General features: G+C 41.9%; 1 protein-coding gene across 6 annotated transcripts in view; it reads left to right on the top strand.

Moving 5' to 3' along the window:
• The window catches only part of ARHGEF9 (Cdc42 guanine nucleotide exchange factor 9), a 456,132-nt gene that overhangs the window by 211,989 nt on the left and 218,549 nt on the right, over positions 1-25,594 (top strand). Inside the window, exon 1 of one of the 6 annotated variants that reach the window (XM_070291527.1) lies at positions 18,911-19,031. The exons of the other annotated variants lie outside the window; for them this stretch is intronic. Coding sequence (XP_070147628.1) covers positions 19,002-19,031 — 30 coding nt within the window. The 5' untranslated portion in view covers positions 18,911-19,001. Of the gene's footprint in view, positions 1-18,910; positions 19,032-25,594 lie in introns of those variants that run through there. 6 annotated transcript variants of the gene reach the window in all.

Raw genomic sequence — 25,594 nt, 5'->3', positions numbered from 1 at the left:
AACTCCAGGAGATGGTGATGGACAGGGAGGCCTGGCATGCTGTGATTTATGGGGTTGCAAACAGTCGGACATGACTGAGCGACTGAACTGAACTGATCATGAGTAATGTTGAGCCTCTTTTCATGTATTAGTTAGTCAGCTCTATGTCTTCTTTGGAGAAATGTCTGTTCATTTCTTTGGCCCATTTTTTGATTGGGTCGTTTATTTTTCTGGAATTGAACCGCATGAGCTGTTTGTATATCAAATGATATTATTTTAAAAGCATGTGAGCTGGAAACTGTAAATACTCAGAGAAACTAAAGAGTATTTAGAAGATCTAGGGTCAGGTTATAGAGCCTTGTTAATATCTTTTTAAATAGTTTGAGCTTCGTTTTGTAAGCCATGGGGATTCATTAAAAATGTCTCATGAGAGGAGGATTAAATAATGTTTTAGGGCTCTATCTCTGGAAGTACAGTGAGAATGGATTGGACAGCAGCAAAAGTGGAGGTATATTGGCACTTAACCAGTTGATGTGATGGTCAGGAGAGAAGTAAAGGCTTGGCCTGAAGCAACTGTTACAAGTATGGGAAGGAGGGGATAAAGAAAAAAATGCCATGGGGCAGAGGCAACAGGACTTGGCAACTAGTTGTAAATATGTATGTAGAGGTCATGCCTTCTCTCTTCCTTCCTGGTTTACCTCTCACCTCTGGGCTTCCACAGAAGCCTGATGAATTCTGTTAATCCACCTATGCTAGGAAGAGAAAACATGGGTGTGGATGCGTGTCTCCTGCTATGCAACTGGTGAAGAAGAAGAGACATTGCATCATAGGTAAGTTAGGAGGCTTGGCTGAATAGAGTCATGTTGTCCTGTTGCCGTAGCATTTCAGAAGATCATTGAAAGGGACCTTAGGATCCTGCTGTGAAGATATCCTGCTGTGAGGAGTGGTCAGATGAGGATGGAATGTAGCAAGGAAGGAGCCTTTAGGAAAAGTCTTAGCCTTGACCTCTTAAGCTCTCCTCTTTCCAATTCTTCCTCCTTTCCTTTCGTCCCACCTCCTCCTCCCTCTTCTTTCCCTTTTCCCCTTCCTCCTCATCTACCACTGCTTCCTCCTCTAACTTCTTTACCCTCCCTTTTCTCCCTCCATCACTTCATCCTTTACCTCTCCTCCTTATTCTCTTATTTTTTCTACTTATTCTCTTCATTTCCTCTTCTTTTTCTCCCATTTCTCCCTCCTTTTCTTCTCCCTTCTTCCCTGACCCTCCTCAGCACCTTCACCATCAAACAAAATGTCCTTGAAGTTCAGGAGTCAGAATTTGGTAACTGAGAGGTAACTCAAGTCATCCAGGTTGATGGGAGCCGGGGGGTGGGGGGCTGGTGCTCTTGAAGGAAACTTACCTTCTGTTAAATGGACACCTTGCTGGTTTTCTTTGCAATGCTTTTCCTGGCGAAGCATGCCTCTGGCTGGAAGAGTCTCTTCTTGTCCTCTTACCATCCCACTCTTACCATCCCCAGGCCTGGGGAATGGTTAACAGAAGATTTAGTAGTTTCCTCAGAGAAGCTCTCAATGAGAACTGGGACTGGAGCCCATGGGTCTTGCTTCTTCTTTGCTTTTTCTATTGGCCTCTCACTTCTGTAAGTGTGGGCCATGGGTCAGTAGTGTCTGTATCACCTGATAATCTATTAGAAATGCAGAACCTTAGGTTCCACACCAGACTGAACTGAATCAGAATATTCATTCAGAACATCCGTAAATATTAAAATTTTAAAGGCATTGCTCTTCATGGACTACATCCATATACAGACAAAGTCATGCTTACATCATCCCATTCTGAGTTTGCCTGAAACTGTGTTTGCATGCTAAGTCACTTCAGTCATGTCTGACTGTTTGCAACTCTATGCACTATAGCCCACTAGGCTCCTCTGTCCATGGGATTCTCCAGGCAAGAATTCTAGAGGAGATTGGCATGCCCTCCTCCAGGGGATTTTCCTGACAGAAGGATCAAACCCACATCTTCTGCATTAGCAGGTGTGTTCTTTACCACTAGCCCCACCTAGGAAGCCCCCCTGGAACTATGAAGGGCTAAAGAAGCAGAAGGTCAGAGAGCCCTAGAAAGCAGGAATCACCACTCAGATGTCTGCAGAGGCTAGATAGTGGCCAGTAGTCAGGCACACTGGCTCTAAAGAAGGAAGCTGCCACTTAGTGCCAGCTGATGGCTGTATGGTGTGAATACCAGCCCTAGGCTGGCAGACCTTCTGATATTTCTAGAGAAGCTGTAACTTCAGATTTTTATATGAAATATCTCAATTAAAAATATATATCCATATATATATATATTTGTTGAGCATCCTGAAACTTAAAGCACTGGTGGGCTGTTAGAAAGACTCTCCATTTTCAGCATTTGACGTAGTCTTGGTTGTTTTTTAGCAGCAGGGATGCTTTGTTTAACCAGAATCTTAGCTAGAAATTTAATGCATTAAGCAGATGAAAGAACTACTCTGGTTGAAGTGGGGCCCAGAGCTCCTCCTACTCAGCCTCCCTCATGTCCCTCAGAAAAAGAAGTGGCCTCTGAAGGACATTCTTTACACTGTAAAACCACAGATCAAAAAGCATTAAGAGACTCTAACAACAACATTTGACAGGTAGAAAGACTGAGTGGCTTGTCCAAGGTCACACAGCAACTCAGAAGTCATCTGACTCCCAGTCCAGTGTTTTTTTCATCTTGGCTCACTGACTTCTTTACATGGTTCTCTAATGTACCCTTCCATCAATGGAAGATTCATTCTACAGCATCTCTGGCAGGTGTTCTTCCAGACTCTACTTTGTTGCCTTCAATAATGGGAAGCTCATCGCTTCATAAGGTTGAACATCAACATGTGAGTTTGTTTTGCCAGAGAATCTTTGAGCAGATACACAAGCAATACCTCTGCCCAGATGGGGATTTTTTTCTGTTCACCCAACTGAAGCTAGTAGTTCATGCAGTTATTTCAGCTCCTATCTTTATAACTAAAAATGAACAGTGGACTGGAAAGCAAATCTCTTAGATAAACAAGAAGTTGTTTGAGGCTGAAAGGCATGGCATATGGGAGAAAGAAGAGGGAGAGAAGGAGGAAAGAGGTGAGTGCTAGGAAAAGGGTTTGACTGAGATGAATGTGAAATTATTTCATTTATCTAAATTTGAGAGTAAAGACCCCATGGAGAGCTTACAGGAGAAGAGTAACTAATGGATCTCTACCACAGAGGAGGGAATAGGCTTTTCATCTGACTGGTGCCTGTGATCAAGCTAAAGTTGCCTTGGGGGAAGGCAGTTGGGCCAAGGACCCTTACATTTCAGGGAAGTGATTTGTGTAGCAGCTCCAGCCTCAGCTCTGCCTGTTGAGGCCTGAAGAAAAACAAGTGTGACTACGTCCTTCTTGCTCTTCCCTGGGCTGCTTGAAGCTACATTAAGAGCTTATTTCAAGTGTCTCAGAATCCATTAGGTCTCTACTCTGGCTTGGATCTGCAAGATCATTGAGCTTCTTGGGGAGCTTAAGGATGAGGAATTGTGTTCCTAGACAAGTGACTATCTCGGAGAAGGCAATGGCACCCCACTCCAGTACTCTTGCCTGGAAAATCCCATGGACAGAGAACCCTGGTAGGCTGCAGTCCATGGGGTCGCTGAGGGTCGGACACGACTGAGCGACTTCACTTTCACTTTTCACTTTCATGCATTGGAGAAGGAAATGGCAACCCACTCCAGTGTTCTTGCCTGGAGAATCCCAGGGACAGGGGAGCCTGGTGGGCTGCCGTTTATGGGGTCGCACAGAGTCAGACACGACTGAAGTGACAGCATAGCATAGCATAGCACAAGTGACTATCTTAGCTGATGTTCCCTCAGAAGAAATGGGAGTGCACATGTTCAGCAAACCTTCTTCCCCAAATCAGGAACCCTAGCTGATCTCAACATCTCTGACTATTAATTATGCATCCATATATACATGAAGATGTTTCCTATCCTTTTTTTAGCAAGGAAAATTACCTCAATGACTCCAACCTAGTGGCACAAGTTTGGTCTAGAGATGGGCTTTCCATACTTTAATGTGCATGTGGATCACTAGGAATTTAGTAAAAATACTGGTGTTAAGTCAGTAGGTCTGGGGTGGACCTGGGAGTCTACATTTCTAATAAACTCCCAGGTGATGCTGATGTCACTGGTCTGAGCTCCAGGCTTTGAGTAGCAGCAAAGGGATGGATGACCTTAAAAATTCATCTAGTTGGATTTTTGTTCTCAAAGTCTAAGCCAGTGTATATTAAGTCTATATATTTAGATATATACCTATACACGCGTTTCCTATTGCACTAACATCTTGCTTTAAATTCTTCTTTGTTTTTGCTTATTTGGGATGACATCTATCATGTTTAGCATTTCTTCCTCTCCTGCCTTCAAAACTCTCAACTCCTTGGAAGCACAAGTCATCTGCCTCTGGTACCAACTCTCCTTTCTTTTTTACTTTCCTCTCCTGATATTCTGGCCCTGCCTGCTTCTCTGAAATCATCTCCCACCACTGTCTATGTTTTATTACATTCTGCAATGTTGACCTTTTTCTGCCCCTCACACATATCAGTCTAATTTCCAGTTCTGAGCCTTTGCTTTTGTTGTTCCTGTTGTTTGGAATGTTCTTCCCCCAGCTCATTTTTAAAATTAACTAATTTATTTATTTTGTTGTGTCTGATCTTAGTTGCAGCACACAGGATCTTCATTGTGTCATGTGATCTTTCCTGTGGTGCACAGACTCTCTCTCTAGTTGTGGCACCCAGTCTCAGTAGTTGTGATATGAAAGTTCCAGAGTGTGAAGACTTCAGTAGTTGCAGCATGTGGGGTCTCTAGCTGTGGGGTGTGGCACTGGAATACATGGGCTCAGTAATTGCAGCATGCAGGCTAAGTTGCTCCGTGGCATGTGGGATATTAGTTCCCTGACCAGGGATCAAATCCATGTCCCTTGCATTGCAAGGCAGATTTTTAACCACTGGGCCACTAGGGAAGTCCCAGCTGGTTTCTTCTTATCATTCTGGTATCAACTCAGATGTCATCTCCTCAGAGAGGCCTTCCTTGGCCACCTAGCTAAAATAATGTTTTCCTTCCTCAGTTACCTTTTATTATATCACCCTGTTTATTCAGGTATGACCTAAATCAAATCCCTTATGACTATATAGTGGAAGTGAGAACTGGATTTAAGGGACTATATCTTATAGACAGAGTGCCTGATGAACTATGGATGGAGGTTTGTGACATTGTACAGGAGACAGGAATCAAGACCATCTCCAAGAAAAAGAAATGCAAAAAAAAAATGGCTGTCTGATGAGGGCTTATAAATAGCTGTGAAAAGAAGAGAAGTGAAAAGCAAAGCAGAAAAGGGAAGATATAAGCATTTGATTGCAGAGTTCCAAAGAATAGCAAGGAGAGATAAGAAAGCCTTCCTCAGAGATCAATGCAAAGAAATAAAGGAAGACAAAAGAATGGGAAAGATTAGAGATCTCTTCAAGAAAATTACAGATACCAAGGAAACATTTCATGCAAACATGGGCTCAATAAAGGACAGAAATGGTATGGGCCTAACAGAAGCAGAAGATATTAAGAAGAGGTGGCAAGAATACACAGAAGAATTGTACAAAAAGGATCTTCACAACCCAGATAATCACGATGGTATGATCACTCATCTAGAGCCAGACATCCTGGAATGTGAAGTCAAGTGGGCCTTAGAAAGCGTCACTACAAACAAAGCTAGTGGAGGTGATGGAATTCCAGTGGAGCTATTTCAAATCCTGAAAGGTGATGCTGTGAAAGTGCCACACTCAATATGCCAGCAAATTTGGAAAACTCAGCAGTGGCCACAGAACTGGAAAAGGTCAGTTTTCATTCCAATCCCAAAGAAAGGCAATGCCAAAGAATGCTCAAACTACCACACAATTGCACTCATCTCACACGCTAGTAATGCTTAAAATTCTCCAAGCCAGGCTTCAGCAATATGTGAACCGTGAACTTCCAGATGTTCGAGCTGGTTTTAGAAAAGGCAGAGAAACCAGAGAGCAAACTGCCAACATCTGATGGATCATGGAAAAAGCAAGAGAGTTCCAGAAAAACATCTATTTCTGCTTTATTGACTATGCCAAAGCCTTTGACTGTGTGGATCACAATAAAGTGTGGAAAATTCTGAAAGAGATGGGAATAGCAGACCACCTGACCTGCCTCTTGAGAAACCTGTATGCAGGCCAGGAAGCAACAGTTAGAACTGTACATGGAACAATAGACTGGTTCCAAATAGGAAAAGGAGTACATCAAGGCTGTATCTAGTCACCCTGCTTATTTAACTTTTATGCAGAGTACATCATGAGAAATTCTGGCCTGGAGGAAGCACAAGCTGGAATCAAGATTGTTGGGAGAAATATCAATAACCTCAGATATGCAGATGACACCACACTTATGGCAGAAAATGAAAAGGAACTAAAGAGCCTCTTGATGAAAATGAAAGAAGAGAGTGGAAAAGTTGGCTTAAAACTCAACATTCAGAAAACGAAGATCATGGCATCTGGTCCCATCACTTCATGGCAAATAGATGGGGAAACAGTGGACACGGTGGCTGACTTTATTTTTCTGGGCTCCAAAATCACTGCAGATGTTGATTGCAGCCATGAAATTAAAAGACGCTTACTCCTTGAAATAAAAGTTATGACCGACCTAGACAGCATATTCAAAAGCAGAGACATTACTTTGCCAACAAAGGTCCGTCTAGCCAAGGCTATGGTTTTTCCAGTGGTCATATGTGGATGTGAAAGTTGGACTATAAAGAAAGCGAGTGCCAAAGAATTGATGCTTTTGATGCTTTGGATAAGACTCTTGAGTGTCCCTTGGACTGCGAGGAGATACAACCAGTGCATCCTAGAGGAGCTCAGTCCTGGGTGTTCATTGGAAGGCCTGATGTTGAAGCTGAAACTCCAATACTTTGGCCACCTGATGCGAAGAGCTGACTCATTTGAAAAGACCCTGATGCTGGGAAAGATTGAGGTCAGGAGGAGAAGGGGATGACAGAGGATGAGATGTTTGGATGGCATCACTGACTCAATGGACATGGGTTTGGGTGGAGTCCAGGAGTTAGTGATGGACAGGGAGGCCTGGCGTGCTGTGGTCCATGGGGTCAGAAAGAGTCAGACACGCCTGAGTGACTGAACTGACCTGAACTGTTTATTATTTTCATAATAACTATTCAGTACAATATTAACTTATTGTTTTGGGAGTTTAATATCTAAATCTCTTCATTATAATATAAGCTCCTGAGAATAGAGATCTAATCTGTGTTGTTCACTTCTGTATCCTTAGTACCTAGAACAAAACTTGGCACATAGTAGGTGCTTTAAGCATAATTGTCAGCTGGTAGAGTATCTTTCTGGATATTCATCCTCATTCATTAAAGACTTTAGCTCCTGTATCATCACTTGTCTTCATCTTTCTCTGGTCTGTCTAACCTCAATATTCCTGTAGTTGGCTTTTTCAACCCTGGCCTCACTTTCATCCCACCTCAGTCAGAAAACCCCTGTGGTAATCTTTGGTCTTGTTATAGAAAATATCTAAATTAATTGCCTCCAGAATCTCAATATCAGGCATTTCCCCTCTGATCACCTTCCTATTCTTCCAGCCCACTTACACTGGTACGTCTACTCTAGCAATTTTTCTGCATCATCAAGATATATAATGCCATTGACCTTAGCCCATACTCGTCATCCCTTCCCATGTCTTTTCTTTTCTGTCCGACTTAGGTTACCTGGTCTGTTATTATTTTCAATTCCTTGCAAACATTTTCAGCTCTATTTCCCATTTCTTTCCCTATTGTGTTTTCCTGGCAAATCTACCCCAGATTTCACCAACCACCTATCTTTTCTATACTTGTGCTTGAACAGCAAGGTAAACTGAATAAAATAGTCCCACAGTTGAGCTGACTAATTTTGCTTTACCACAAGTCTCAGCTGGACACTCAACACTTCCTGTTTAACTCTCCTCTCATGATTCCAGTGTGTAACCGAGACTGAGAACCATTGCTCTTAGAGGACTATTACATACTTGCTCAGAAGCACTTGCACCCTTGCGCATTTTTTTTTCTTCCTTCTTGCTAGAGTATAAGAAGTAGCTCTGTTCCTGCCAAGAGCAAGTAACATCTCTTATGCTCTGGACCTTTCCCTATCACCTTCTTGAGGCCTTTCCTCCTGCAAGTATCACTTCTGCTGCACCAGTGCCTCTGAGAATTAAGTACATGCAAATCACCTGGATTTCTAGTTAAATGCAGATAGTGATCCAGTAGGTCTGGGATGGGGCCTGAGGTTCTATGTTTATAACAAGTGTCCAGGTGATGATAAGGCTGTTGGTCTGTGGACCATGCTTCAAGTAGCAAGGTCCTATGTCATCAACCTTTCCTTCTCACCCTCATCAGCATATAAGCATGCTCTTAAACTCTTATTTAAATTTTAAAAAGGAACAACTTCCTTGATAACACATACCATTCCAAATATTACCCTATTTCCTATTCCCTTCAGAGCAAAACTTTTCAAAGAGATATCTATGCTCTTCCAACTTCTTTACCTTCATTAACTCTTTTTCCCCTCATTCACTCCTCAGTTCATTACAGGATGACTTCTCTTACCTTTGTGCTAATGAAGCTACTCTTCTTAAGACCAATGGCTATTACTGTCTTAGCAATACAATGGTCATATCTCTATTAATATCATCATCCATTCAACTTCTCAGTGTCATTTCTCAGAACTTTTTTTATCTGAATAAGATTTCTTCTGGTTTTCTTTCTACTTTACTGACCACTACTTCTCAGTCTCCATTTTTGACCCCTCCCTCTCTACTCAATGTTAGTCTAATTCTTGGGGGTCAAGGACCCTTTCCTACCTACCTTCTCTCTCTAGATAATCTCATCCTGTCTACATGAAGATGACTCTGAAATGTATATTTCCCAGCAGATATTTGCTCCTGAGCTCTAGGCTTGTATACCCCATTGTCTTCCTGACATCTCTTCTGACAATATGACTAGAGTATAGCTCACACTCAATACATCAAAAATGGAAGTCTTGATTTCCTCCCCTCTTCAGATCTGTTTATTCTAGTCTATTCATATCAGCAAATGGTGCTACCATCTACCCAGTTCTTCAAGTCAGAAACCTAAAGGCATCCTTAATTTCTCCTTTCGTTGCTTCATACTCTACATACAACCCATCACCAAGTTCTGTTGTTTCTACTTCTAAAATATATCTCAAATATTTTTACCTCTGTTCATCATCTTCACTGCCTTTCCATCACAAGATACATCATCTTTCTCCTGGATGACTACAACAGCTTCAACCTATTGTCTCTCTATCAATTTGTTTATCATTTAACAACCTAAGTGTTCTTTTACAATACAAATGTAAATCAGATCAACTCATTCTCTTGCTTAAAACCCCTCAATTCCCTCCCCTCTCTCCCTGTTGTTCTCAAAATAAAGGTTTTATATGACATGTTTTTGTCAAATATGTCTCCTACACTCTTCTACTTTCTTTCTATGTTTCAGCCTCACTGGGCTTCTAATTCCTGGGGCTCTCTGTGCACATGCATGCTAAGTCGCTTCAGTCATGTTTGACTCTTTGCAACACTATGGACTGTGTAGCCTGCCATGTTTCTCTGTCCATGGGATTTTCCAGGTAAGAATTCTGGAGTGGGTTGTCATGCCCTCTTCCAGGGGATCTTCCCAACTCAGGAATTGAACCTGCATGTCCTTGTGTTTCCTGCAACGGCAGGTGGGTTCTTTACCCCTAATGCCACCTGGAAAGTCGAATCATTTGCACTTTCTGTTTTCTATGCCTGGAATACTTTCCCCCTACCTGTTTACATGGTTGACTCATATTCAGGCTATAGTCCTCATCTTAAATGTCATTTCCTTGGAGAAACCTTTTTAATCTAAATTCTGCCTTCCCTCACAGTTACTCTTGATTCTTTCACTTTCTTTCTCTCATAGCATTTGTCACCGTCTGTATTAACATATTTATTTACCTCATTTACTTGTTTATTGGATAGAAATGAAAGTACGAATGGTGTCTGTTTTATTCATTGTTATATAATCAGTGGTTAACACACTATGCCTGCCACATAGGCACCCATATTTATTGAATTTACAAATGAATAAACAAGAAAAGATAAGTGATATATGTAAAGACGTCACAGGTTATAAGGTGGATTTGAGCATTGGACTCTCAATACTAGCATCATAGTAGTTGTGTACATTTAACTTTTATCCTTTTTCACTGCCACATTCCACTCTGTCAAGAATCAAAGGTCTTAGTTCAACCATTAACTTACTCTGTGACTCTGGGAATCACATTTATTCTTGGAGGCTACATTTGATTGTCAGTCACAGAAAAATAACCAAACAGATCACACAGACCACAGCATTGTCTAACTCAATGAAACTATGAGCAATATGAGCCATCTAGAGCCACCCACGGAGAAGGCAATGGCAGCCCACTCTAGTACTCTTGCCTGGAAAATCCCATGGATGGAGGAGTCTGGAAGGCTGCAGTCCATGGGGTCGCTGAGGGTCAGACACAACTGAGCGACTTCACTTTCACTTTTCACTTTCATGCATTGGAGAAGGGAATGGCAACCCACTTCAGTGTTCTTGCCTGGAGAATCCCAGGGACAGTGGAGCCTGGTGGACTGCCGTCTATGGGGTCGCACAGAGTCGGACACGACTGAAGCGACTTAGCAGCAGCAGCAGCAGCAGAGCCACCCAAGACAGACGGGTCATGATGGAGAGTTCTGACAAAAGGTGGTACACTGGGGATGGAAATGGTAAACCACTTTTGTATTCTTGCTTTGAGAATCCCATGAACAGTATGAAAAGGTAAAAAGATATGACACTGAAAGATGAGCTCCCCAGGTTGGTAGGTGCCCAGTAGGCTCCTGGAGAAGAGTGGAGAAATAACTCCAGAAAGAATGAAGAGATGAAACCAAAGTGAAAACAATGCCCAGTTGTGATGTGACTGGAGATGGAACTAAAGTCCAATGCTGTAAAGAACAATAGTACATAGGAACCTGGAATGTTAGGTCCATGAATCAAGGTAAATTGGAAATGCTCAAACAGTTGATGGCAAGAGTGAGCATTGGCATCTTAGGAATCATTGAACTAAAATGGACTGGAATGGGCAAATTTAATTCAGATGACCATCTCTTAGAAGAAATGGAGTAGCCCTGATAGTCAACAGAAGAGTCCAAAGTGCAGTACTTGGGTGCAATCTCAAAAATGACAGAATGATCTCTGTTTCCAAGGCAAACCATTCCATATCATAGCAATCCAAGTCTATGCCTCAACCACTAATGCCAAAGAAGCGAGGTTAAACAGTTCTGTGAAGTCTTTCTAGAAATAACACCAGAAAAAGATTTCCTTTTTATCATAGGGTACTGGAATACAGACGTAGGAAGTCAAGATATACCTGCAATAACAGGCAAGTTTGGCCTTGGAGTACAACTTGAAACAGGGCAAAGGCTAACATAATTTTGTGGAGAGAACACACTGGTCATAGTAAACACCCTCTTCTAACAACACAAGGGATGACATGGACATCACCGGATGGGCAATATCAAAATCAGACTGATTATATTCTTTGCAGCTGAAGATGGAGAAGCTCTATACAGTCAGCAAAAACAAGACTGGGAGCTGACTGTGGCTCATATCATGAACACCTTATTGCAAAATTCAGACTTAAATTGAATGAAGTAGGAAAAAAATCACTAGACCATTCAGTTATGACCTAAATGAAATCCCTTATGATTATACAGTGGAAGTGACAAATAGAGTCAAGGGATTAGATCTGAAAGACAGAGTGCCTCAGAAACTATGGACTGAAGTTCATGACATTGTACAGGAGGTGATGATCAAACCATCGCTAAGAAAAAGAAATACAAAAAGGCAAAATGATTGTCTGAGGAGGCCTTACAAATAGCTGAGAAAAGAAGAGAAGTGAAAGGCAAAGGAGAAAAGGAAAGATAAACCCATCTGAAGGCAAAATTTCAAAGAATAGAAAGGAGAGTTAAGAAAGTCTTCCTCAGTGATCAATGCAAAGAAACAGAGGAAAATAATAGAATGGGACAGACTAGAGATCTCTTCAAGAAAATTAGAGATACCCAGGGAACATTTCATGAAAAGATGGGCTCAATAAAGGACAGAAATGGTATGGACCTAACAGAAGCAGAAGATATTAAGAAGAGGTGGCAAGAATATACAGGAGAACTGTATAAAAAAGATCTTAATGACTCAGATAACTATGATGGTATGATCACTTATCTAGAGCCAGCCATCCTGGAATGTGAAGTCAAGTGGGCCTTAGGAAGCATCACTATGAACAAAGCTAGTGGAGGTGATGGAATTCCAGCTGAGCTATTTCAAATCCTGAAAGATGATGCCGTGAAGGTGCTGCCAATATACCAGCAAATTTGGAAAACTCAGCAGTGGCCACAGGACTGGAAAAATAAGTTTTCATTCCAATCCCAAAGAAAGGCAATGCCAAAGAATGTTCAAACTACCACACAGTTGCACTCATCTCACATGCTAGCAAAGTAAGGCTCAATATTCTCCAAATGAGGCTTCAACAGTACATCAGCAGAGAACTTCCAGATGTTCAAGCTGGATTTAGGAGAGGCAGATGAACAAGAAATTAAATTGCCAACATGCATTGGATCAGAGAAAAAGCAAGAGATTTCCAGAAGAACATATATTTCTGCCTTATTTACAATGCCAGAGACTTTGTGTGGATCACAACAAACTGTGGGAAATTCTTAACAAGATGGGAATACCAGATGACCTTACCTGCCTCCTGAGAAATCTGTATGCAGGTCAAGAAGCAAGAGTTAGGACCAGACATGAAACAATGGACTGATTCGAAATTGTCAAAGGAGTATGTCAAGGCTGTATATTGTCACCCTGCTTATTTAATTTATATGCAGTGTAAATCATGCAAAATGCTGGGCTGGTTGAAGCACAAGCTGGAATCAAGTTTTCTGGGAGAAATATCAATAACCTCAGATATGCAGATGACACCACCCTTATGGTAAAAAGTGAAGAGGAACTAAAGAGCCTCTTGATGAAAGTGAAAGAGGAGAGTGAAAAATCTGGCTTAAGACTCAACAATCAAAAAAATGAAGATCATGGCATGGCATCTGGTCCCATCCCTTCATGGCAAATAGATGGGGAAACAATCAAAACAGCGAGACATTTTTCTTGGGCTCCAAAATCACTGCAGATGGTGATTGCAGCCATGAAATTAAAAGATGCTTGTTCCTTGGAAGAAAAGGTATGACCAGCCTAGACAATTCATTACTTTACCCACAAGTTACATTTAGTCAAAGCTATTGCTTTTCCAAAGACATGTATGGATGTCGGCTGGACCATAACAAAACCTGAGCACTGAAGAATTAATGCTTTTGAACTGTGGTATTGGAGAAGACTCTTGAGAGTCCCTTGGACTGCAAGGAGATCCAACCAGTCCATTCTAAAGGAAATCAGTCCTGAATATTCATTGGAAGGACTGATGCTGAGGCTGAAACTCCAATTCTTTAGCCACCTGATGTGAAGAACTGACTCATTGGCAAACACCCTGATGCTGGGAAAGATTGAAGGCAGAGGAGAAAGGGAAGATATAGGATGCAATGGTTTGATGGCATCACTGACTCGATGGACATGAATGTGAGCAAGATCCAGGAGCTGGTAATCGATAGGGATTCTTGCCCTGCTGCAGTCCATGGGGTCGCAAAGAGATGGACACTACTGAGCAACTGAACTGAACATGTTATCATCTCTAAAATGAGAATGTTGAAGAAGATAATCTTGGAGATCATTGCCAACTTTGATATATATGCATAAGTGATTGTTTAAGATTATTACAATTTGGATGAAGCACAAGCTGGAATCAAGATTTCCAGGAAAAATATCAATAACCTCAGATATGCAGATGACACTACCCTTATGGCAGAAAGCAAAGAAGAACTAAAGAGCCTCTTGATGAAAGTGAAAAAGGAGAATGAAAAAATTGGCTTAAAGCTCAACATTCAGAAAACAAAGATCATGGCATCTGGTCCCATCACTTCATGGCAAATAGATAGGGAAACAGTGGAAACAATGACAGACTTTAGTTTTGGGGGCTCTAAGATCACTGCAGATGGTGACTGCAGCCATGAAATTACAAGATGCTTACTCCTTGCAAGAAAAGTTATGACCAACCTAGACAGCATATTAAAAAGCAGAGACATTACTTTGCCAACAAAGGTCCACCTCGTCAAGGCTATGGTTTTTCCAGTAGTCAAGTATGGATGTGAGAGTTGGACCATAATAAAACCTGAGCACTGAATAATTGATGCTTTTGAACTGTGGTGTTGGAGAAGACTCTTGAGAGTCCCTTGGACTGCAAGGAGATCCAACTAGAAAGACTGAAGGCGGGAGAAGGGGACAACAGAGCATAAGATGGTTGGATGGCATCACTGACTCAATGGACATGAGTTTGAGTAAACTCTGGGAGTTGGTGATGGACAAGGAGGCTTGGCGTGCTGCAGTCCATGGGATCATAAAGAGTCAGACACGACTGAGTGACTGAACTGGACTGAAGACTATTACATAAATGACAATTAGTTTATTCATTGGATAATTGAGAAATGTGATGCAGAGAAGCTGGGCACTTGAACCAGGTTACCCAACTGTAGTGAATTCAGTTCTTTATTCTGCACAAAGCCACAGCCACAGTAGACAGTGGCTAATTTGCCCTGGTAGCTCTGCCCTCAGAAGCCTGCCTCTGAGTTCCTTGAATCACGATGGACTCAAATAAAGAGAATGTAGCTGGGGACATACCTATGATTGTCTCTCTCCTCATGCTGCTCATGGCTGAAAAGAGGACAGCATTTGGCACTTGTCCACTGAGAGCTGATGCAAGGTTAAGTACCAAATAGGCTTCTGGGAAATCACAGGACTTCAAAGGCGAGGTCTGGGGCACAGACCTTTTCTGAACACTTACTGGTTGCCAGGGTTTGTGCTAAGTACTTTCTTTCTATGGACAAATTTATCAAATGTTCAAAACAATCTAGTGAAGTAGACAATATTATTACCCTTATTTCACAGATAAGAAAACTATCGAGATGCAGAACATTAAATACCTGGCTGAGTAATTACCAAAGTCAATAATTAAATTCAAGCAGTTCTGGCCTCAGAGCTTATACTCTAACCTTCTACACTGGGTACTTGCTAAGTTGCTTCAGTTGCGTCCAACTCTTTGTGACCCCAGGCTTCTCTGTCCATAGGATTCTCTAGGCAGGAATACTGGAGTGGGTTTCCATTCCCTTTTCCAAGGGATCTTCCTGATCTAGGGATTTAACCTGTGTCTCTTAAATGTCTCCTGCATTGGCAGGCAGGTTCTTTACCACTAGTGCCACCTCATTTTATCACCTATAGCTGCTCATATGTATTAAGCAAATAGCACTCCAGACATACTGGATTTGGTAGTGTCTATGCCTATGGGATCAACATCTGTTCTTCCACACATATCATATATTAACACTGAAATATTTGCCCTCAAATCAATTCTTCCCTCTTCTCCTACAAACTAAATTTCTTAGATTCCCTTGCTGTCTCACTTGTTTTGTCCAAAGGAAGACACCTGTGGGAGACTGGTGGACAGGAGGAAGAGTATTCCTTTACCTCCTGCTTCAGAGAGGTGTATTCTGGAAGTGGCTCTATCTCCTCAGTGACTCTAGCTTCTGGGGATAATTCCTCTATTCATGGCACCTGCACCATTAGGCCAACCACCCCATGCTTTTAGCTTCAATTTAATACCAGTTTCTGGGTTCTGACAACTTTGCTGCTGCTGCTAAGTCAGGTCAGTCGTGTCCAACTCTGTGCGACCCCCATAGACGGCAGCCCACCAGGGTCGCCCATCCCTGGGATCCTCCAGGCAAGAACACTGGAGTGGGTTGCCATTCCCTTCTCCAATGCATGAAAGTGAAAAGTGAAAGTGAAGTCACTCAGTCGTGTCTGACTCTTCGCGACCCCATTGGCCGCAGCCTACCAGGCTCCTCTGTCCATGGAAGTTTCCAGGCAAGGGTACTGGAGTGGGTCACCAGTGCCTTCTCCATCTGACAAACATTACCTTTTCCCATTACCCATCTAGCTCTAAATGGGTAGAAAACTGGTAACAGTTTTCTGTGGTTGCTGCATTTTGGCTTGCCCCACCATCCCCTATTTGGTTTCTTCGTTTTGACAGTGTGATTTGTTCTCTGTATTAAACCATACAGAAGAAATATCTAGAGTGGTTTTTATTTTCTTGACTGGATCTTTATTGATATAGACAACTTCTATAATCCCAAGGCTTCTCACTATCACACAAATTGGTGTATTTTCTTCAAAGCATGTGTCACAACCGTTCATTACCTTGTTTGTTTACTTTTATGTTGTTTATTTTTTCTCCACTTCAAGTAGATTACAAAGTCCATAAGGAAGTTTGTCTTGTATCTTGAATAGCTATCCCAATGCCTGGAACAAGGAAGCTCAATAATATTTTTTATGTTTTGTCTTTTTATTTATTTATTTTTTTAATTGGAGTACAGTTGCTTTACAATGTTGTGTTAGTTATGCCGTACAATGAATAAATCAGCTATATGTATACAAATATCCCCTCAATAATATTGTCGACTGAATGTATCCATTAAAAAAAATCCATATTTTATTGGATATCTCCTATGTGCCAGTCACTATTGTAGGAGATAGCAAGGTTAGTAATTCATTGCCTCTACTTAAAAAACAAACAAACAAACAAACAAACAAACAAACAAAAACTTATATTTCTGCTTAAGTGATATTAAATAGAAAAGTGTACACATAACTAGTGTATTAATTTGTCAGGACTACCATAATGAAGTACTGCAGTCTGGGTGGCTTAAATAACATAAATTTACTTTCTTACAAATCCAAAGGCTAGAAAGTCCAAGATCAAGGTAGTCTTTTCCAAGGCCTCTTTCCTTGTCTTATAGATGGCTGTCTTCTCCTTTGTCTTCATATGGTCTTCACCCGTGTCCAAATTTCCTCTTCATGTAAGGACACCAAACATATTGGAGTAGGGCCTATACAATGATCTTATTTTTACTTAACTACCTCGTTAAAGACCCTGTCTCCAAATACAGTCACATTCTGAGGCACTGGGGTTTGCACTTCAACATACGAATTTAGGGGAGGACTGCACAATTCAGCCTATAACATCAGTGAGTAAAAGATTATTTTCAATTGAGAAAACTAAAGGTGGCACTATAGAATTTAGATGAAAGATGATAAAATCAGGTCTTAAGAGTATTTCAGAAAAGCTTTCTAGAGGCTGTGTGCCTAGTGTCAGGACTTAAAGAGATTTTTATAGAGTCGTGAGAGCTTGAATGGGCTGGTTGGCCAGATAGGTGCATTCAAGAGCCTCACTGTGAATGAAGGTCCCTAGATGAGACAGTGAGGAGACATTGTAGAATCTCTGAATACTGAACCATCAGACTTGAAAGAAAGTTGAAAGGTCACCCAGGCTAAGTTCCCATTTGATTCAGGAATCCCTTGCCAAAGGACAATTCAGCTTCTGCTTATACCCCTCCCAGGACTGAATACTCATTAAGGCAGTTATTTTGATATTAGGGCAGCTGTTTGGCCAAAACAATGCCTTGGATGAAGAGGGGAGAATTTGCTAGAAAGGAGAGGACAGTAAGGTAGTGTGTGGAGTATGCCAGTGATGTCTTCATATCGATCACCTTCAGGCACTTCTTTCTGATGTCATATTTTAATTCCTTCTTGCTGTAACCCCAATCTCTGCTTTTTGTAATTCCTTTCTTGCTTGAACCTCCCTGTGGGTCAGGAGCCTTGAATTCTTGCCTTCTTTGGTTGTGCTACCATGGGCAAATATCTTTCACTCTCTAGTCTTCAATGTTCACATCTATAATGAGGGACTAATTAATTAGCACTCACTGTCATGTCTTCCTCACAAAGTTATTGTAAGACTATATGCAATAATAATGGGTATGAATGTGACCAACAGCATCAACTCCCAGCAGATGCAGAGGGGCCAGTCTGGGTTGAATTGCATAGAGTTAGAGACATCACGAAGAGGTGGGTGGTTTCTCCGTTTGCCTGTTTTGCTGATGTTCATTTGACTTATTCTCAGCAAACTAAGCAAATGGAAAATTCATCCATCAACAAGCTACCTTTTATATTCCTGAGGGTGTCAGGAAGATTCATGAGGGTGTGTGTGTGTTTGTATGAATTATAGCAAAAGAAGCATGGAAAGCTGCAGAGGGTAAACTTGAGACTATCTTTTTTATGTGACCTTAGGTAGGTCTCTTCCATCATCTAAACCTCCACTTATTTATCTGTAATATGGAGATACCAATGCCTGCCTCCACAAGGTTGTTCTGAGAAGTGAAAGTGATAAAGCAAGAGAGTGTTGGCATGGCTTCACGGGGGCAGAATCCTATTATTTCAAAGCCTGGCCCAACACCTCTGGCAACTTTGGAAAGGACTTTTCGCTGACTCGACACAATTGGGGAGCCCCACAATAAACAGCATCTAACTCCAGCACAGCCGGAGGCAGGCAGAGGTGGCAGCTGCCTTCTCCCGGGCATTCACCCACATCATCTCCCTGCATCCCTGCCTCCCAGATCTCAAGCCTTGGCAAAGGACAAAGGCGGTCGGTGGGAACCCCCCCCCCACATCTCCCCAGGCCAAGCACCTTGGGAGCTGTAGGGTAGAGAGGCAGAGCCTGCTGCAGGGATGGAAAAAGCTGAATGAAGGCGAGTTCCAGAGAGGAGGGGATTGGGCTGTAGGGCTGTGAAGGAAACGAGGGGGAGGGGGCGCTGGGGCTTTCGCTTGCTCCAGCCCTGCCAGCCCAGCCTGCCTGAAACAACCCGCAACAGCCTCCAGGGCCTTGAGGAGAAGCCGGACTTCATTAGCACCATGCAGTGGATAAGGGGCGGATCGGGAATGGTGAGTGAACATAACCGCAGCTTCCCCAGCTTCAGTCCCCTAGCCCCACCCCCAGTTCCTTCACCAGCCGCCATGCAGTGAGCCCCCTAGCTTCGGCACACAGCCCTCTCCGCTGTCCTTGAGATACCAGCAAGCTTGCTGTGGCCATTTTAGGAGTCTTTGCTCGCCTGCCTGTGAGGAAAGCCCCCTCCCTTCTCCGTCCCCTTTCTTACCACCCCGGAGTGGGAGTGGGATAGGAGTGTGTGTGTGTGTGGCGGGGGGTGGGGGGGGGGTCACCTGGCAAACCAGAGAGGCAAGGGGGTGGGTAGAGGGACTCTCTGGGAGCAGTGAGTCTCTCAGGAGAGAGGATTGGCCGGGGGCGGGTGAGGGTGGAGGGTGGCACGGGGTTGGGAAAGAGGGGGAAGTTACAAAGCCTGGGATTGTGGAGGGGGCAGTATGGGAGAACTGCATGGTCCCCCAAATAGGCTGTGTGTATCCCCTTACTGGGAGAGCCAGAGAGCCCCTCTCAGAGAAGGTGCCTGGGGGAGTCCTGAAGCTTTTCCTTGCCTAGGCTGGGGTCACCCTGTCCACACTTGAGGCTTTGCCAAGGAGAGGCTACAGAGCCTGCCATTCTGGAAATGGGTCTGGCCCCATTCGGTTAGAATTCTCTCTGCCACCCCCATCCAAGGACTGTGTGCTTGTGTGTGTGTTTACTATCATCCTCCCAACAGTTCACTGTATGCTGTTATGTTCCCTTCTCTACCTGGAGACCTTGGAATGACTTCCTTTGCAGAGAGGAAGTGGTGGCTTCATCCTGATGACTCTCTGACTCAGCGAGGGGTAGCTCAAGTCATGGGAGACCACCATGCCTTTGTCTTCAGCTGGGAGGCATCAAGAGAGTCTTGGAGGGTAGTCAGGTTGGGTCAGCAGGCACTGATGGCAATGCCAGCCTACAGTTCCCCACTGCTACCCATAACTTGCAGCTGAAGGAAGGTAGCCTGAAGCTTTTGGGAAAAAACGGATATTTAACTCTGTTTTTGTTTCCATTCTGGAAGGGAGGCGTAAATCTGGTGTGGGCTAAGACTGTGTTCAGAGGAGTTTCCTCAGACCTCTGTTTCAGTGGTTCTTGAAGTCATTCAGTCTGTATGTGCCAGGGCTTTAAGAGACTCTTCTCAGATCTTCCTCTTTCTGTAGGGTCCCATAAGGCTATTTCAAATGTTTGTAGAACCAGAAAGCAATAGAACACGAAAACACCTTCAGACCCATGTTGTCCATCCAGGAAAGTTGTGTTCCAGAGAGTGAGAGAGACTTGCCCAGGGCCACACAGCTCCATGAAGGTAGAGCTCAGTCCAGCACAGGAGTCTCCTGACTCTGTCAGTGTCCCTCTCCACTGCTCCACAGAATCATCAAATGGTGCTGAGGAAGGCAGAAAGGAACAGAGAATCATGATCTTGGTAAAGGACTTCTTTCATAATGAACGAATGCCATGAAATTTGCCAGAAAAAAAAAAGAAAAGAAAAGAAAAGAAAGTCCCAGTATTTCTGGAAGCTGAGTCAAGGAGATACTTCCCTCCTCCTCTAAGTATATTATAGCATAGGGATCCAGAGCCACCCATTGATAACAGATTAAGTTAATAGAGAAATTTGAAGTTTTGCTAATTGTGTATGAGAAAGAAGAGAGGGTAACAGAAACCTTGTGGAAACTATGTAATTGAAGATTGATGGAGAAATCACATAATATTTTTAGGGGACTGAAGTAGTGAATAGTGTATGATGAAAGCATTTATTTAACTGTTTGCCAGAATTCAAGTGATAGGAGTAGTAAATTCCATTATAGCCTGGAAAGCAAGAAACTTCTAATCTTGGCTCTGCTGTTTAACAGGAGTGCTTTGAACCTCAGTTTTCTCACCAGTTAAATGGGGCTATTAATGATTACCAAAATCCTTCCAGATCTGAGATTCTCAGATTCCTAGAAGTAAATGTTGGGTAAAATTTAACTAGTGGTCCATTATGAAAAAATAAGAGTGCATATTTAGCTACCATTCTATAATGTGGCTGGTTGGAAGGTCATTGCTCCTTGTTCTTTCATTTTCAAAGCCCTGGAAATTCATATTGAGCTTTTCATTACAGTCAGATTTCTTTGCTGAACACTCGACTATTGAACTGATTGAAAGTGTCACATGTTATACAAAGGTCCTTGAACATAAAACATCAGTTGTCATTTACAGAATAAAATGTTTTAATAGATAATGTTAAAAAAGAAAAAAATACCAGCTCACTTTTGATGATAAATTGTTCAGCATATTTATTCATAGCTTGTATCTGCAATGTCAGTTTGTGCTAGGTTAGACAGTACCTCGAGTGGAGGGATCGAGGTACTGATCTCAGAATCACAAGTCTGACATTGAAGGGCCTGGCTTTCATACTTCTCAACTCTGAAACACTTGACAGTTGTCAAACCTCTTTCATTCTCAGTATTCTCATCCATCAAATGGGGCAAAGTACCTTATCTCATAGATGCTATTGAGTTTCTTAATTAATTCAACAAAAATATAGAGGCTACTATGAATTGATGCTGATCTAGGTATTGGAGGTAGCAGTGAACAAAAAGAAATTCTCTGCTATCATATATCGTACATTCAAGGGGTTGAAGGGGCTCACTAAACAATTGCACAAATAACTATGCAATATGTCAGAAGGGGCTTAGCTCTAAGAAGAAAAAGGAAACCTAGTATGAGAATAGAGATAGAGTTGGAATAATGTATTAGATGTCAGTCGAACCTCTCTAACTAAGAAACATTTGAGTGGATATGTGAAGGAAATGAAGGAACAAAGTCTGTGGGGATATTTAGGTGAAATGGATGAAAAAACAGCCAGAGAAAGAGAGAGAGAGTACATTTGGTTTGTTTAAGGAACACAAGGAGGCCACTGTCCTGGGGACATTTGATCTGAGTGAGATGGGTAATTTTTGGAAGGTTTCAAACAGATGAGGGACTTAATCTAACTTAAGTTTTAAGAGGATAATACATTGTAGCGGAGCAAAGAGCTGTGAGGTGGCACTTGTAATAGTTCAGGTTAGAGGTGATGGTGGCTTGGGCCAGGGTGATGATAATCTGTATGAAAGGACTGTACTGAGCATTATAGATGATCTGTATCTTTCTCCTTTCTGGCCAGTCATCCAAATCTCAGATGGCTGAATGTGGAGCTAGAATGAACACAGAGTGGGTAGATGCATGCAAGGGAATTTTGTGTCTAAGTCAATGATCAAATGATCTTCTTTGGGCTCCTGGCCTCTAGTGGGCTAACTAAGGGTTGATTCTGTATTGATTATCAATGAATCAGTCTTTTGCTTTCTGGGATTCTGGAAAATATTAAGTATATTATTAGTATTTTGGAGATATGATACACTTAACATATGGAACATCTGGAATGGATCATTTTTAATACTCCTCTATGTGACAAAATTATTTTCAGTAATCGTGTAATAATCAGTTCTAATAATTATTTTATTGATTTTTTTAAATTTTCAAATAACAATGAAAAAGAATAATTCAATTTTAAAGATATTCAAATTCAGTAACATCTCATATTTGATTTAAAATCTGTACTTATTGAACAAAAGTACTACACTCTATAGTTTGTATTGTTTTCTCTTCTATATTTTAAACACAAGTAAAAACTCTAATTGGTCACAAATGACAGAATTGAAATAACTTACATTGTATCTTTGATTACAATTATTGTGCTATCTTTGTTTACTTCACATCTGCTATTTAAATTCTGGAACATTTAGTCCCACAGGGATCTGCAGACATGAAATGCACCCAAAGCTACTTTGAATGTTCCTTAATCTAGGCTTCTCAGGTGGCACTAGTGATAAAGAACTCACCTGTCAATGCAGTAGATGTGAGAGACATGGGTTTGATCCCCGAGTGGGGAAAATCCCCTGGAGCAGGGCATGGCAACCCATTCCCGTATTCTTGCCTGGAGAATCCCATGGACAGAGGAGCCTGGAGGGGTCCTCTAGGAGTCCATAGGGTCACAAAGAGCTGGATATGACAGAAATGACTTAGCACCCATGCACACAAACCTTTTCAAAGTAAAATGAACTAAAGGAACACATGTAAAATCTGTGTGCATGTTGGGGGTGGCAAGTGTACAACTGGAATCAGCTGAATCAACTCTGAATCAACTTCCATGTACAATACAATATTATTAAAGGATAAGTAATAAAAGTTGCTTTGAAACTGTATGTATATATTACTAAAACTCAGTAATAACAATAGTTGTTTAGCGTTTTGACCAATGAAAGATTTTTTTCAAGGAGGAATATTCTGTTACTGAGGTTATTTAAAATTGGTGCTGCATAGTGATAATAAAAGTACACTTTTACTTTTAGTCTTAAAATAATCTATAGGTAGTGTACTCTTTCATTACCTGCACTAAGGATTGTCTACTCCTATTGTTCCACTCTTGGCATGCCACTGCTTTGGAGACTATGGATTCTTGAACTAATTCCATGACAAATTTCATGTTGCCAATATAAAAGCCACAGCATTTGAGTTGGTGGAAATCTCTGCATAAGCAAGATAGAGTGGCAACTGGTAAGTTTAATGGTTGATTTATTTCTGCTATGAATAATAGGAATCTATTCACAGTGGCTTAAAACATGCAGATTTCATTCCTTCACATAAAATAGGTCAGAATATAGGCATATCAGGGCCAATATGGTAGCTTTAGGAAGTCTTTGGGGACTTCTCTGCTCCACCATCCTTAGCATTTTGCTTTTATTATGGAGGTTGCTCCATGATCAAAGATAGGTGTTGAAGCTCCAGAACATTTATCAATATCCACATTTTAGGTATGAGGAAGCATAAAAGAGGAGGAAAAGGACTTGACCTTCCTTTTTAAAAGAAACTTTCCATGAAATTCTATTTAACACTTCTCCTTAAATCTAACTAGGGCTTCCCTGGTGGTGCAGAGGTTAAAGCATCTGCCTGCAATGTGGGAGACCTGGGTTCGATCCCTGGGTCGGGAAGATCCCCTGGAGAAGGAAATGGCAACCCACTCCAGTTTTCTTGCCTGGAGAATCCCATGGACAGAGGAGCTTGGTGGGCTACAGTCCACGGGTCGCAAAGAGTCTGACACGACTGAGCAACCTCACTTTCACTTTAAATCTAATTGGTCAGAACTAAGTCACGTGGACACTTCCAGCTGCAAGGGAAACTTGGAAATGTAGTCATATAAACTGGCTTGTTATGTGCACAGCTAACAATCAGGGAAAAGTTTTCTGATACAAAGGAATAAGGGGCCATTGGGAGACAACCTACAGTTATTGTCACAGTTAACCCACATGTATGCCTATCAGTGTAGAAATGCAGAGATTAAGGGCTTGAACTCAGCTTTGGACTATAAGCTACAACCTAATAGACGTGACCAACAGCTAAAATGTGGCCAATAGTAAAAATGCTGCCATCAATTGGGTGAAGGACCAATCAAGACTTGATGTATTCTAGCACTCCATTACGTCCCTTTAGTGACAGTCTTTTTGTGAGACCAAGTGGATGGTAATATCCTTCACAGAGATAGGGAATACAAAATGAGGAACAGTATTTAGAGCGGGTAGAGAGAGGACATGACTAATACAGTCTGAGCTACGTTAAGTCTAAGATGTTCAAATAGCCTCAAATGGAAGATAGCTAACAGGCAGTTTGTGATCTACACATTGAGCTCACAGAAGGATTGCGAGGCATTGGTTACAGTTGAAGTTCTGACAGTAGATGAATTGCCAAGTAGTTTGAAATGCAGATCAGCCTGGGAAAGTGAGGAGTAGGATCAGAATTTGAGCCTTCTCCTTTTTGTGGTCCCCTACTCTTGAGCAGACCCAATGTACTGTGTTATCTACTTTCTGGAATTTCCATGGCAACAATATAATTTTGGGCTTTACTTTTTATACTGCTTAAGTTGCTTCTGGACTGTCTTAGCTATAATGTCCAATCTGGTTGATATTGGGTATAATTGAGCTCAACTCTTTAGATCAAGGGTCAGCAAGTTACAGCCTAACGGTCAAATCCAGCCCTCAGACTAAGAATGGCTTTTACATTTCTAAATAGTTGGGAAAAATTGAAAGAAGAATATTTTGTGACACACATACATGAAATTACATGGAAATTTATATGAAATTCTAATTTCAGTGTCCCTAAAGTTTTATTGGTGATGGAAAGGGAGGCCTGGCGTGCTGCAGTTCATGGGGTCTCAAAGAGTCAGACACGACTGAGCAACTGAACTGAACTGAAAGTTTTATTGGAGCACAGTCAAGCTCACTATGCCTTCACGGTACACAGATTTGAGTAGCATTGACAGAAACGATATGGCCTGAAAAGCCTGAAATATTTAGTATTTGGCTGTTTATACAAAAGGATTGTAGACTCTCTGCCTCAGAACCCTAGGGTTGCCATGGCAGCTCCTCACAGGAAGGGGATAGACAGGGGCAAGAGAAAGTTTGGATCTCCTACTTTTGATTTATCCAGAACACCTAGGTTTTTGCTTTATGTGTTAGATTGTTGCTTGCTGCTGCTGCTGCTA

Source organism: Ovis canadensis, chromosome X (genome assembly GCF_042477335.2).
Source record: "Ovis canadensis isolate MfBH-ARS-UI-01 breed Bighorn chromosome X, ARS-UI_OviCan_v2, whole genome shotgun sequence".
Lineage (NCBI taxonomy): Eukaryota > Metazoa > Chordata > Mammalia > Artiodactyla > Bovidae > Ovis > Ovis canadensis.
This window is presented reverse-complemented; position numbering and strand designations above follow the sequence as displayed.